Source organism: Melozone crissalis, unplaced genomic scaffold (genome assembly GCF_028551555.1).
Source record: "Melozone crissalis strain CALT ecotype California unplaced genomic scaffold, PUWL_Pcris_2 ptg000012l_1, whole genome shotgun sequence".
NCBI classification, from domain to species: Eukaryota; Metazoa; Chordata; class Aves; order Passeriformes; family Passerellidae; genus Melozone; species Melozone crissalis.
The window spans coordinates 14,136,649-14,150,906 of NW_026535790.1; the positions used below are offsets into that span (position 1 = coordinate 14,136,649).

Genomic DNA, 14,258 nt, shown 5'->3' on the forward strand with positions numbered 1-14,258 from the left:
TTCAGGTTCTTTCCCCACCATCCTGGGATTCTGTGACATGGCATTTTTAGTGCTGGGGAGAGGAAGGGATCAGAGGCTGTGCAGGGGGTTTCCAGCAAGTCCCCCCAGTGCCAGCTTTGGGGGCTGGCTGTATTCCCAAGCCTGTCTGCTCATTTCATGGCTGTCTGCAGGCTACTGCCCTCACCACAGAGCCAGTGACAGGCATGGTGTGGTTCACGGTGTGCTGCCACGGGAGGAAAGATGTTGCAAGGAGGGGCTGGAGAGGATCAGGGACACACCCGTGTTGCCCTCGCTGCTGGGGCTGTCGTGGTTCTCTTCTTCTGTGCTGGGCTTTGACAGGGTCTCTCTGTCTCTCCACATCTCTCCTTCCCTGCTCCGAATTCCCGGGTGCGTGTTCAGAAGTGCTCGAGCTGCCAGCAAGCAGGAGCCACCGTGGGCTGCTGCCAGAAGGGGTGTCCCCACACCTACCACTACGCGTGTGCCATCGACACAGGTGAGCCCGGCCACAGGGATGGGGCACGGGGTCCTGGGCACTCTGACCCACCTCAGTGTGGGGCCCATTGCTCCAGGGTCAGGGGCTTGTGGCTCGCTGGCTTGCCTGGGTGATGCCCACTGTGCTGGCAGCACTGGCAGGTGTCACAAGCTTGGCTGGCCTCAGCTGAGCCCTTCACACAAACGCTGTGGCTGGTGGGTGGCTGTGGATTGGGGGGACACTGCATTCCCCCCACTCAGGGGCAGCTGCCTCGCTGTGCAGGCTGTCCCCTGACACATGCTGTCGTCTCCTCGCAGGCTGCTTATTAACTGAGGAGAGCTTCTCTCTGAGATGTCCCAAACATAAGGTAAGCCAGAGCCCCCTGTGCACCCCCTACAATGCTCTGCAGCTCCCTGTGGCAGGAGGACCTGCCTTCAGACCCCAAATTCCTGGGGATGCCCATCCTGGATGCTCAGCTCTGTGTGGGCATCACATCCCTGGGGGCATCGGGTGTGCCAGCCACTGGGTGCTGCTGGGTCTGGGACACCCCAGCCGGCTCTGAGGGGTCTTATCCCCTTCCCTGAGTGATGAACGATGCTTGAACCCCTTCTCAAAGCGCTGCGTGCCGGGTGGATGCCCGGTTATTGACAAGGTGGGGGCGATGGGGACAACCCAGGGCCGCCCCTGCATCCACCGTGATCCCCGGGCTGACCCCTCCGTTCTCCCCGCAGAGGCAGCCGGTGTAGCGCCCGCGGGCACCCGCCCCGCCGCCAGCGAGGGACCGGCACAGGAGGCAGCGCCTGGAGCAGAGCGGGGCCGGGCCGGGCCGTACCGGGGACCCCCTGAGCCGAGCCCGCTCCGGGCGGGCGGAGCCAGCGCCGGGTTTTCCCTCCCGCCGGGTCCCGGTAAAACCCGGTCTGGATACGCGGGGCACGGATCGGGATCCCCCACCCGCGATGGCTGCACAGGGGGGCGGGGGGTGTCCGTGTTCGAGGCGGGGGTCCCGGCGATGTTGTCTTACTGTGGGGCCGCCGGACCCTCCGTGGGTCCCGGCTCTCAATATCACACTGATCTGATCTGAGATGTTGCCTTCAGCAAACCTCATGGTGTCTGTATATAGTTCAGCGAAGAAAAGGATTAAAAAAAAAGACAAAAAAAGACCAGAAAAAAAGAGAAAAATGAGAAAAATGAAGAAAAAAAACCAAAAGGGCAAGCAACGGCCTGCTGTTTGAAACACCACTCTGCTTTTTCTGTTTTGTTCTTCCATCTCCTGTTTGCCCGCACCCACACCCAGGGTGCTGGGGGGACAAGGGTGCTTGGCCAGGCTGGTGGCACCCACCGTGCTGCCCCTGCCCCGCTCCCAAACCCCAAACCCTGACTCATTGCACCCCCACCCTCCCACTCCATGCGGCGCTGGCACTGCTGGGCTGGGGACGCCTGGTCCTGCTGTCCAGGACCCCCCAAAACCCACCCTGCTGCCTGTGCTTGGCCTCACCAGCACCCCTTCTGTGGCTCCTCTCGTGGGGGCTCTGCTCCCCGTGCTTGTGCTGAACCAGAGGAGGAGGAGGAGGCATTTGCTTCCTCCCTCCACCTGGGCCTGGCTCGCCCCTCACTGCCCTGGGTTTGCTCAACTCTCTCGACTTTCGCTTCGTGGCCACCTCAGTGGGGCTGGGGGACTGCCCAACACTTTGGTGACCCCTGCCCACGTCCCCAGGCTCCACAGCCCATCTCTGTGTCACCCTGACACAGGCAGCAACCAGCCCAGGGTGACCCAGCTCCAAATCTCATCCTACAAGCAGCCCCTGGCTGTCCCCCCTTCTCTGCAGCATCCTGCAAAGGGGGGCACACTGCTGGTCCCATCCACGTCCCCACAGAGCCAGCGCCCCATGTCCCCACACCTCTTGTGTCCCCTCCATCCCACCCACCCCAAGGTTTGCTGGCCACACAATGTCTGTTGTTTCAGCAGCTGCCTCGGACACAGGAGTGAAAAACTAAAAAGAGGAGGTGAGAAAAAAAATTTAAAAAGGGAGAAATAATAATAATAATAATAAAAAAAATTAATTTAAAGAAAAAAAAAATCCCGTGTCCTTGGCAGTGTTGCCTGAAATCTGGCTATTTTTAGTGACATCTTGTACATATGACTGTAAAATGGTAAACCGTGTGTATTATATATTGCCTCATTATATAGTGTATATATATGTATACATATACATATATATAATATATATGAAGACTGTAAATGTTAAGACTAGTGTTCTTATTAGTATATTGCTTCACACTGAAGATTGTGTGTAACAAGCTGTTTCTAAAAGATGTTTATTTTCCTTAAGAGTAAAAAAACAGGTCATTGCATTCAGAGCGTCAATAAAGATACAACGATTGTTTTGGAAGTACGTGGCGCCCTGCTCGTGGCCTCTCTTTATCCTTGGGGGGCTGCTGGGGTCCCCCCCGGGCTGTGACAGCACCCCTGGGACACCACGGGGTAAAGAGGGGGTGTTTGGGGTCCCTTAGCACCCAATGTCCCCACCCCTTGCCCCCCACTTTTGGTGCCAGTCCCCCTCCAATCCAGCACACACCAGTATAAATAATCAGCTTTAATTGTCTGTACAAAACTCTCCAACTATGAAAATACCGTTTAAAAAGGGAAAAGGGGAGTGGAGGGAGGCCAGGGGAGGGGTCTATGTACAAGAGGGGGTGAAGCAAGGACACAGGGGCGCCCACCAGCCCCCCAGGAGCCCCGTGCCACCCTGCCAGCCCTTCTCCCCAAGCCTGTCCGTGCTCGGGGGGGGTGGCAACTCTTAATGGGGGGAGGGGGATCAGTGCTGGGTGGTCGGGGGTGGGCGGGGGTCCCCTCTTGCGTGCCGTGGGCCTGGCTGGGCGGGGGGCACTCCCCACTGCCAGGGGGAAGCAAGCCCCAAACCCAGGGGGTCCTGCAGCAGGAGGACCCTCGGGGGGCGGGCAGAGACCCCGGGGTGGGGGGTGGGCACGGAGGGCACAGGTGGCACCGGGGGATGCGGGTGGCACTGGGGGGGGGGCGGGTGGCGCCGGGGGTCGCTGCCGCGCTGCGGTGCCCTGCAATACCGCGACAGTGTCACTAGAGGGCGCCACGGGCCGTCCCCACGCGGGCTGGGGACACGGGCACGGCCGGGGGGGACAGGGGGAGCCCACCCTGGGTACCCCCCCGTGGGGCTGCGACCCTCCAGGCACCACCCGACCCCTCCCCACCCACCCCTTCACCCCTCAAAGCGCTGCCCAACATCACCCTGCGGGGAAACTGAGGCACGGCCTCCCGCATTCCGCACCCACGGGGGGTGGCGGGGGGGCTGGCGGCCCCTTCCCCACCTATCCCGACGTGACGGTGGTGCCGCTGCCCAGCTTGATGATCATCTGCTGGCAGTCGTGCAGGGTGCGGCGGTCGCCCAGCTTGTCCAGCGTGCGGGCGGCCTCGGCCAGCATCCCCACGCGCTGGCCCGGGCCCGCCAGGAAGCTGGGCGGGAGGTAGCAGCAGGCCAGCAGCAGCGCCTCGGCGTGCTCCCGCGCCGTGGGGTGGCTTTCTGGCTCACCAGCTGCAGGGGACAGAGCCCAGGTCAGCACTGAAGGCACTGAATAAATCTCGGGGGGATGGCACGGGGATGGGGTTATTGGTGCCACCACCAATGGAGGGGCTGGGAGCTCAGGTGGCCCAGCTCTTGGGGTGCTGCAGGTGGGGTGTCCCACCCCCTGACCCACCATCTGTGGGGCTGGAGTGCTGCAGGTGGGAAAGGGGTGTTCCCACCCTATGTCTCACCCCATATCCCATCATCCATGGATGCTGTGGGTGCAGAATGGGGTTTCCCATTCCCCAGCGCTTGCGGGGGCTGCTGTAGGTGTGGAGCAGTGTCCCCTACACCATTTCCTGTCCTCCAAGGTGGTGACAAAGCTATCCCACCCCATGTCCCACCGCCCAACGTGCTGGGGTGCTGTGGGTGCACAGGGATGTGTCCCACCCCTGTCCCACCACCTATCCCACACCCTGGGCTGCTGGGGTTCTGCAGGTGAGGAGTGAAGTGTCTCACCCCGTGTCCCACCCTGTGTCCCACCCCATGCCCACCCCATGCCCACCCCGTGCCCACCTGTTTTGCTGCCCTGCACCCCTCTCCTCCTCAGGCTGCGGTCCAGCAGCTGGTGGGTGCGCGTGGGGCTGGCCCGGGCCATCAGCCTGGCCGTGGCTTCGTGCAGGAACACCTGGATGGGGGGACAGTGAGCACAGGCAGGCGCAGGGCACCGGGGCACCCTGCAGGGGACAGGAGCGGGGCTCACCCGGCGCATGGCGGGCCGCAGGGTCTGTGCCAGGCGCCGCAGGCTGCTCAGGTCCTGCTGGAAGCCGCGGAGCTCCAGGGCGGACGCCTGGTAGAGGCAGCTGCGCTGCTGGCTCGCCCCCATCTGCTGCTGCCACAGGTTGGTGCGGGTGACCAGCAGCAGGTCGCAGAGCAGGAGCTGGACCGCCTGCGGGGACAAAGGGAGCGGGGTGAGCACGGGGTGGGACAGACAGACGGACGGACGGACGGGGGTGCCGGGGAGGTGGCTGCGGGCAGGCGCTGCTGCGCGGGACCCCCGCCGGGCTGCATGGCAGGGGCATTGCACTCCCAGTCTGACACATGCAATGCAACTACAATGCACCCCCGCGAGGGTCGGGGGCACCTCCCGCCAGGGCTGGGGGCTGGCGGCCGCCTCGTCCCTCCCCAGCCCGGCTCACCTTGTCGATGGTGCCCTTGGGGGGGCTGCCCAGCTCCAGGCTCTCCCGCAGGCAGCTGCTGGCCTTCTCACAGTGGCCCAGGGTGGCCTGGCTCCCGTCCTGTTTGCTCAGCAAGGCACGGACAGCTCGGAAAGAGTGCAGGGCAGCGCGGGGAAGGGGCTTCCTGCAAGGTGGAGGGGGCACGGTGAGCTCCTTCCTCAACACACACCAGGTGCTCCAAGTGTGTTCAGTGAGGCCATGCCAGTCCAACGGGGAAGGGAGACATGCAATGAAGTGCCACCCCTGTCCCCGATGTCCCCAGCACTCACTCAGAGCTCTGCAGTGCCCGGGGCATGGTCTCCACCAGCGGGTAGAGGCGCTCAGCCCCCTCCTCATCTCCCTGCAGCCAGTGGATAACGATGCCGATGAAGGACGCCCACCACTTGGACACGGGGTCGGTGCCTGCAGGGTGGGAGAGACACAGGAGCAGGGTGTTTGCACTCCCACGGCCCCCCACATGAAGTGACCCCAGTGGGGGACGCGCCAGCCTCACCTGTGACAGCCGCCAAGCCGGAGGTGATGGAGGGTGTGGGGCCAGGTGCGCCACCGACATCCGAGCAGCCGTTGAGCAGCTGGAGGTACTCGAGGGCATCGGAGAAGCGCCTGTGAAAGGGGCTGTGAGGGGGCTGCCCCCATGGCAGGCAGGGGAGCAGGTGCCCAGCCCAGCACTCACCCCTCTCCCTGGGCAGTGGGACGGCCGGGCTCAGGCATGGCCACGCAGCACAGCGCCTTCTCCAGGAGGTGCTCACGGAACAGCTGGGTCACCTGGGCCAGCGGGTCCACTGGGGCACAGAGATGGGGTCAGCAGGTACACCACACCCCAAAACAGGGCGTGCGGGGGGTTTGGGAGCTTGGGGTCACCTGGGTTGCCGGCGGAGCTGTAGATGGTTTCCCTGGGGACACCTTTGACCGCCCAGTCCCCGTCAACAAAGAAGCGATGACCCAAGGGGTGGCAGAGCCACTGCATGGCAGGGGGCACAGCCCCACCATGGGACAGGGCCACACGCCGGGCGCTGCAGAGGAAGGGACGCTGTGGGGAGAGCAGGAGGTCAGGAAGGACCTGAGATCCCAATCCCAGGGGACACAGGGGACACCCCAGTGCCCCACACTCACCGCCAGGAAGTGGAAGCAGCGGTGCAGGCTGGCCTTGATCCGCAGGGCAGCCGCCACGTAGATCTCAGCCAGCGCTGCCACGGAGATGGCGTCACCGGCGCACTCAGCCAGGTTGACAGCGCTCAGTGCCAGGTTGATGGCCAGCAGGTGTCCCCCAGCCTGCTTCCCTATAGGAATGGGGACAGGAGGCTCAGCCATGGGGTCAGGGTTTGTGGGGACACGCACAGGGGTCCCGTCCCTCAGCCCCACAGCGCAGGGCCGTACCGGCGAGGTGCAGCTGGTGCAGGCGGTGATAAGCCATGGCAGCGTCGCGGGCGCTCTGGCGGACGTGGGCAGGGGGCGGGGGGTCCGGGCGCAGCCCCCCGGCGCGGGCAGCCAGCCAGCGACCCACCCAGAGGCGCTGGAGCAGGTGGCGCAGCAGGGTCCAGAGCAGGCTGCAGGCCAGGTCCCCGTGGGATGCCGGCAGCGGCCGCCCCAGCGCCCCGAGCGCCGTGCGCAGGTGCTGGGCCCCCTGCGCGAAGTCTCCCTGCACCAGAGACACAGGGTCAGCGTGGGCAGGAGCAGGGACAGGGCAGGACAGGGGACACAGGGCTCATGGGACATGGGACACAGGGCTCACGGGACATACCCGGTCGAGGTCGAGGTCGGCCTGCCGGCGGTGCCGCCAGAAGAGGATGGAGGGCTCGGAGTGCGGGCGCGTGACGGGCTCCCCGCAGACGAACAGCCGCACCACCGCGCCCAGCACCAGCGCCACGTTCAGGGCCCAGAAGGCCAGTGTGGGCCACAGCCACTGCGTCCACCCCCATGCGTCCTCTGTGCAGGGATGGGGTCAGCAACACCCCGCCAGTGCTGCCCTGTGCCCACCCCAAGGTCTCCATCCCATGGCCTTCATCCCATGTCCACCAAAGAGCCTCCACCCAGTTGTGTCCACCCCAACAGATCCCACCCCAATGGTCTCTGCCTCACACACACCCCAGGATATCCATTCTGGTGGCCTTCACCCTGTGCCCATCCCAGCAGCATCCACCCAATGGCCTCTGTCCCATGTTCACCCCAATCATCTCCCATCTCAGACCTACCCCAAGACCCCCATCCTGATGGCCTTCACCCCTGTCCACCATGATCACCTCCACAGTGACGGTCACCACTCTGATGCCCCCATCGCTCGTGCCAACCCCAACAGCCTCGAGCCAGGTAACTCCTGCCATACACCCACCCCAACATCCTGCCCCTTGATCTCTTCACCTCAACAGCCTCTAGCCCTTGCCCACCCTGACAGCCTCCATCCCACACCATCCCAACAATCTCCATCCCAATGTCCCCCACCCCACACCAGAGCTTACCCAGAGTGCCAGACTGAGCCATGATGCTCCTGCCGGGACCAGCGGTGTCCTGGCTCCCCAGGGGTGCTGGGGAGGCAGAACCCCGGAGCAGGGAGGCCAGGGGGTTGAAGGAGAGGCAGAGGAAGACGAAGGCGCAGAGGGCCATGCGGGAGCGGTCCAGCATTCCCTGGCTGCTGGGCGAGGGGGGTGGCTGCTCCTGCTTCACCTGTACGGGCAGAGCTGCTGTGAGCCTGGGACAGGGGCATGGATGTGGGGTGGGGGGCACAGGTATGGGATACAGGCCATGGGATATAGGGCACAGCATCCAGAGCATGGGGTACATGGCATGGAATACGGGGTGTGGTGATGGGGGACAGGCATGGGATATAGGGCATGGGATATAGGGCAGGGTGATGAGGCACAGGCTGGAATACAGGGGCATGGATTTCAGGGTATAGGCATGGAGCACAGAGCACATTTTAAAGTAGAACAAACTCCACCTAGCCCCAAATGATGTGAGGAGCAGCCTCAGAGAACAAGACCAGGGCTCTCAGCTCTTTCCCCATCTGGTACACTTTGTCCTTGGCACCTCCTACGTGAAGCAGGATCCCCTGCCCCACTCAGGGCAGGGAGATCCCCCCAGCCCTCCCTCACCTTGCCATGGGCACAGAGAGGGCTCTCAGGCTCTGAGTCGCTGCTGCTGTTGCTGCTGCCCCCGCTGAGTGAGAGTGGGCTGCTGTGGGATGGTGAGCCCACGTCTGAGGGCGGCGGTGTCAGCATCTCCATCACCTCTGCCTTCACCACCTCCATGGGGGCCTCTGCCTTGGCCCCCCGGCTGCTGTGGGTCCCCAGGTCCTTCACAGGCTCTGCAGGAAGCAGAGTAAGCTGATGGCTACCTGGGGGCACGGAGCCGAGCCCCCCAGCCCAAGAGCTGCCCTTCCACTCACGGTTCTTCTGCATGGCCATCTTCAGGGCGAGGTTCTCCTGCTTCAGCTTCTGGTTGCTCTGCTGCAGGAAGCGGATGTACTCGATTGCCTTCCTCAGGATCGCCGACTTGTTGAGCTGCCAGCAACCGGAACAGTTCAACCCAAATTCCAGCCAAACCCTCCCCGTTACCCAGCCCCACCAAGCCCTGCTCCCACCTTGGCCTCGGTGCCCACCACCAGGTCCTTGAGCTCCACGATCTTGTCGTTGATGGAGGAGCGGTAGCGCTTCTCGATGGCGTTGTGGGCCGTGCGCTTCTCTCCGCGGCTCTGCAGCAGCGCCGGCTTCCCGCTGGGCGCCAGCCGGTTGATGGGCAGCTTCTCTGCATCCACCACCAATGGAACTGTGGCCAGGATGGTCCCTCCGCTCACCAGCGCCTGCAGGGCGCAGGGTGGCGTCAGGGATGCTCCTGGAGCTTCTCCCCAACTTGCAGTGCCCCGGTGGTGGCACCTACCGGCACCTGGAGCGGCGTGGCCGAGCCGCTGGCGCTGGTGGCCAGGGAGGCGATGGTGGAAGTCTTGGCGCTGCTGGAGTCAGTCTTGACAGCCGTGAGCAGCAGGGAGTCAGCCTTGATGAAGTGGGGCTGCAGGAGAACCTGAGGGGCAGAGGGGGTCAGCGGGGCTCTGGGGGTCACCGGGACCCCCAGCCCCGGCGCTGGGCTTACCGGCACTGACTGGATCTGCGGTGACACAGCCGGGGTGCTGGGGACTGCGGGGGCCAGGAGCTGCTGGGGTGCCACGTTCTGCACAGGGCCGGGCACTGTCACGGGCTGGCTGGGTTGTGGGGCGGGCACAGGGCTTGGCAGGGTCTGCCCCGCACTGCCAGGCTGCACAGCTGGGCATGGAGCAGAGAACAGCGTTAAGAGAGACCCTGGCACCAGCCCCATCCGGCAGGGACGCATCCCCCCTCCAGCAACACCTTCACCCTGGGAACCCCGATCCCCCCTGCACCCCAAATGCTCACCTGAGAAGCTGTGCTGGTTCTGGTAGCCCACCATGGGCTGGGCAGTGAAGGGGCTGGGGGAGGCAGGGACGAAGCTGGGGGCCAGCATGACACCGGGCTGGGGCTGGGGCTGGCTCTGGCTGCTGGGCACCACCGACGGCTCCTCCTTGACGCCCAGGGCGGGCGCGGGCAGCAGCGGGGCCGGGGGCGGCGGGGTGAAGGTGCCCATGCCGGGGGGCCCCGCGAAGGCGCCGCCGCTGGGGGCGGCGGGGGGCGCCTTGCTGGGGGCCAGGAAGGTGCTGAGGGTGCCCGGAGCGGAGGGAAGCCCCGGGAGCACGGCGCTGTCCGGGGCACTGAACGGGGAGTCGAACAGCCCCGAGAAGTCATTGTCCGGCGTGTTGATCAGCTGCAGCATGTCTGTAAAACACACCCCCGGCGCCGTCAGGGGCTGCCCCGCGCCGCCCAAGGCGGGCTTGGGCTGGTCCCGTCCTGCCCTCCCCGCAGTGTAGCATTTAGGGGACAGATCCCCATAATCCAGAGGCATAACTCCCTGAGAGCCCATGAATCTGCTGTGCCCTGTTCCTCTCAGCCTCCCACCCATCCCATTGGGGAAACTGAGGCACGGCGCTCAAAAGGGGGTGCCAGGGCTTGGCCAACAGCAGTCAGCGTTTTTCAGTCTGGTCTGGGAGCGGCAGGGCACATCTCAGCGTGTCTCTGATATTGAGGGGGGCTTGTGCCAGCTCATTCATTCATTTATTCTCTCCTGGGAACCCCGAGAATCCCCAGATCAGCGCCGGTACCAGGGGAGGGGGTGCTCAGGCTGGGACAGCGGGGTGGCACCCCCGGGATGTGCCAGACCCCAGTGCCAGGTGTGTTTGATCACAACAGCCCTCGGGAGGGCAGCTGGGCAAGCACAGGGCTAAAACAGCCTGGGCGGGGGTCTGTCCCATCAGTGGCACCTCGGGGTCTCTGTGACACCTCCGCTGAGGTGTCCTGGGATGCTCCCACCAAGTCCAAACCCGGTACCCCTGGCACACCCCCTTGGGAGCACACAGACCCCAGCACACCCCACACTCCGGTACCCCCAGGCTCATCACCCCCCTGCACGCACAGACCCCCGGGTACCCCCAGGGACCCCCACACACCCCCAGGATGTCCCCACCGAGCCACACAGCCCCCGCACACCGCCCTCCTCCCCATGGGCTGCAGCCTCCGAGAGAACCGCGGCGGTGACCCCGCCACACGAGGAGGAGGAGGAGGAGGAGGCTGGAGAGGCGGGGGTACCTTCACAGGTGCACTCCATGGAGGTGGGAGCCGAGGGGTCCCCGGCAGGAGGCGGCAGCCCCCGCTCAGCCCCGTGCCCGGCAGCAGAGAGGCCCCGGGATATTTTAAAGCCATGTTCTCGCCTCCTCCCGGCGCCCTCCCCGCGCTGCCCGCGCCAGGGCTGGAGCGCGGCCGGGGATGAGGTGATGCGACTCCGCCAATCGCCGCCTGCGCGCCCGCCGGCCGCCCCCGGACAGCCCCGGCGCCCAAGGTGAGCCCGGCAGCGCCGGGTTACTGGCGGGCACTCGCCGTCAGCCACCCGCGGTTACCCGGGGTCACCCCTGCGTTACCCCCTGTGCCCCATCGCCCCCTCCCCAGCGCGGTGTGACCCCCTCATTCATTGCCCAGGGGTCACCCTCCGTTACCCCCTGTGCCCCATCGCCCCATCCCCAACCCCGCACTCATTGCCCAGGGGTCACCCCGCAGTGTAACACAGCATTGTTACCCCCCAAAACCCACCCAGCCCTCGGCATCCCGCCCTGTGCAGGTGGGTGTCCTTTCGGGGGGCTCCCAGCCCCCCCTGACACTCAGAGACCCCCCCAAGGCTCCCTCGTGGTCCAGAGCAAAGTGTGGGGTTGCAGAGAGGGGCTGCTCCCTCCTGTCCCCCCTCACACTTCCCATTGCCCAGCCTGGCACCCTCCTGGCACCTTCCAGGTGTTTCTATCCTGTGGCACTCACTGCCACCCACGCCACCAGCAGGACAATGGGCACCCACCAGGACCACCGTGGGAAGCTGTGGGGCAGACCCACCCGTCTGTGGGTCCTGGCAGGCCCCAGCAGGCTCAGGGCACCCACATCCATGGGCACACATCCCACGTCACCCTGGGGTCAGTACAGGGATGAGGGACAAGCTGTGGCCAGCCAGGGACAGGTGACAAACCCACTCTGGGGAGCTGTGGGGTGCGAGGTGGCCCGGCTGGCTGTGATACAAAGGAGCGTGGCAAAACCCCACAGTGGGGAAACCTCATCCCATACAGCGCCACTCAGCCCTGGCACAGCTCCTGCTTCCCTGCCCACGCCAAAACTTCGCCAAGAAAAGCAGGTGGCACCTGGATCTGCTTTGATCCACCCCGGCTGCCACTGCCATCAACCTGCAGACCTGGGATGCCATCTCCACCCCGGGTCTGGGGGGAGAGACCACCACGGACCACCCAGGGGCAGGGGCTGGAATCCCGTGCCTGCCTTGCTGCTGTTCCACCGGCCCTGCTGGATGGTGTGGACCCACAGAGCTGGTGGAGCACGTGGCAAAGGTGGGTGCAGGGCTTGCCGGGAGCTGGGATCCCCAATTTTTTGAGATCCCAAAGTTTTGGGGATCCCAAATTTTTTGGGATCCCCAATTTTTTGCTGAAGCCTTGGAAGCACTGAGCTCAGCACACGTGGTGCTATTGCCATGATGGTGGGAAGTGGGTCTCTTTGAGGAATGTGTCCCTTTGGGAAGCGGGTTCCCTCTGGGAATGGTTCCCTGGGTTCATGCCCATCTCACGGAGCCCGGAGCGGCGGGGAGGGGGGTGCCTGGTGGCGGTGCCAGCCCCGGGGCTGCGGCAGAGCCGCCCCTCCCAGCCCCCGCCGGTTGGATGGGTTGGATGGGAGAGCCCCGGAGCCCTGGAGGGAACGACCGAGAGTAACCCCGCCGGTGACGTCACGGAGGGGCGGGGCCACCGGCGGCACGATGCTGTGACCGGGACCGGGGGGGATCGTCGGGGCTGTCCCGGTAGCGGCACCCCCATCCCGGGGGTCCCGGGGTTCCGTGTGCCCCCACCCCGAGCCCCCCGCTCTGCAGCGGCCCCCGGTAACGGGGCCAGAGCCGTTCTGCACCGGCTCCGCTCCCGCAGCTCGGTGTGCCCGCTCCCCACGCCGGGCCCGGCACCGAGCCCGCTCCGCCGGCCGTGCACCGAGTCCTGGCTGTGCACCGGTCCCGCTGTCCCGGCCAAACGCCGGTACCAAGTTCCCTGACCGCGCACCGAGCCCGGACCCCCCGGGCACGGCCATGCACCGAGCGCGCCCGCCCATTCACCGAGCCCCGATTACACCCCCAGCCCGGTACCGGGCACGCACCGAGCCCCGGCCGTGCCTCCAGCTCGGTCCTGACCTTGCACCGAGCCTGGTTACACCCCCAGCGCGGTCCCGGTGGGCCCCAAGCCCCGCTCATCCCCCCAGCCATGTCCCGACCACGCTCCGAGAGCCGGTACCGCACCGTGCCCAGCCCCGGCCCTGCACCGAGCCCGCTTTCCCCCCAGCCCGGTTCCCTGCACCACAGCCCGGTCCCGGCCATGCGCCGAGCCCCAGGGCTGCACCGGGCCCGCAGCCCCGCCGCGCACCGAGCCCCGGTTATGCCCCCGGCCCGGTCCCGGTCATGCCCCGAGCCCCCGCCCCGCCGGGCCCCGTCCCCGCCGCTCCGCACCGTCGATGTCGCTGAGCAGGGCCGTGTCGATGTCGCTGGCCCCGGAGAGGCCGAGGGTCGGTGCCAGCCCCTCCAGGGCCGCGTCGTCGAAGGCGAGAGCGCTCATCCCGGCGGCTCCGGTGGCTCTCGGTGTCTCCGGTGTCTCCGGCGGCTCGGGCGGCTCAGGGGTGGCGGGGCCGCCCGCCCGCCATGGCCGCGCTGGCCCGGGCACAGCACCACGGCTTCGAGCCGCCAAGTTGCTCCCGCGAACCGTGCCCGGAGCTGCCACCGGGCGGGGAGGGCGGCGGGGATGGATGGAGGCGGGGCCGCCGCCGAGTCCCGCCCCGCGCCGCCTCTCCGCGCCGCCCGCCGCACCGGGACCCCCGGCGGCACCGAGCGGGGACCCTCCGGGGCACCGGGCACGGACCCCGCGGCACCGGGCTGCGAGCTGGGAGCGGGGCTGGGAGCAGCGCAGGCTGCGACCCCCGAGCAGGACACCGTCCTCAGGGGATGTCACTGACCCCAGGGGATGTCACCAAGCCCCGGGGATGTCACCGACCCCTGGGGATGTCACTGACCCCAGGGGATGGGCACCGAGCCCGAGGAACAGACACTGAGCCCTGGAAAAGCATCGATCCCTGGGGTTGTCAATGAGCCCTGGGGACGTCATTCACTCCTGGGGACTGGCAGCCACCCCTGGGGACAGGCACCAAACCCTGGGGACAGGCACCAAACCCTAAGGACAGGCACCAAACCCCTGGCTGGGCTCTAAACACCTGCGCTGGGCACGGAGCCCCCTCAGTTACAGCTGGGCACACAGGGAGCAGCTCGGGGAGCCCGTGGGGACAGGTGGTGGCCATGGCTGCAGAAGCCTCTCTGCACGTCGGGTGCCACGTGCCAGGGCGAGGTTGGGCCTCTGAACCAACCCTTCAAGGGCCCTGGGCCTTC

The 14,258-nt window shown here is 65.9% G+C and overlaps 2 protein-coding genes across 6 annotated transcripts in view; one reads left to right on the forward strand and one right to left on the reverse strand.

Annotated features, from left to right (window-relative positions):
• The window catches only part of RAI1 (retinoic acid induced 1), a 72,844-nt gene extending 71,529 nt beyond the window's left edge, over positions 1–1,315 (forward strand). For all 4 annotated transcript variants that reach the window (XM_054270644.1, XM_054270645.1, XM_054270647.1 and 1 more), the window contains 3 exons: positions 400–493; positions 790–839; positions 1,204–1,315. In XM_054270644.1, the coding sequence (XP_054126619.1) occupies positions 400–493; positions 790–839; positions 1,204–1,218 (159 nt within the window). In that variant the 3' untranslated portion in view covers positions 1,219–1,315. The remainder of the gene's footprint in view (positions 1–399; positions 494–789; positions 840–1,203) is intronic.
• A 2,451-nt stretch (positions 1,316–3,766) lies between these two features.
• On the reverse strand, positions 3,767–13,510 carry SREBF1 (sterol regulatory element binding transcription factor 1). 2 transcript variants are annotated; one of them, XM_054270637.1, is made up of 19 exons: positions 13,332–13,510; positions 9,629–10,024; positions 9,330–9,499; positions 9,120–9,260; positions 8,824–9,042; positions 8,629–8,743; positions 8,336–8,547; positions 7,703–7,907; positions 6,988–7,172; positions 6,624–6,885; positions 6,360–6,526; positions 6,108–6,276; positions 5,920–6,028; positions 5,740–5,849; positions 5,516–5,648; positions 5,208–5,370; positions 4,772–4,957; positions 4,585–4,696; positions 3,767–4,038 (listed from the first exon to the last, which is right to left on the reverse strand). In XM_054270637.1, exons 1-19 carry the CDS (start codon positions 13,435–13,437, stop codon positions 3,815–3,817), a joined length of 3,384 nt encoding a protein of 1,127 aa, XP_054126612.1. In that variant the 5' UTR covers positions 13,438–13,510; the 3' UTR covers positions 3,767–3,814. The 2 variants fall into 2 exon arrangements, with proteins under 2 accessions (XP_054126612.1, XP_054126613.1); XM_054270638.1 differs by lacking the exon at positions 13,332–13,510 and adding an exon at positions 10,892–11,013.
• Between the last annotated feature and the right edge of the window lie 748 nt (positions 13,511–14,258).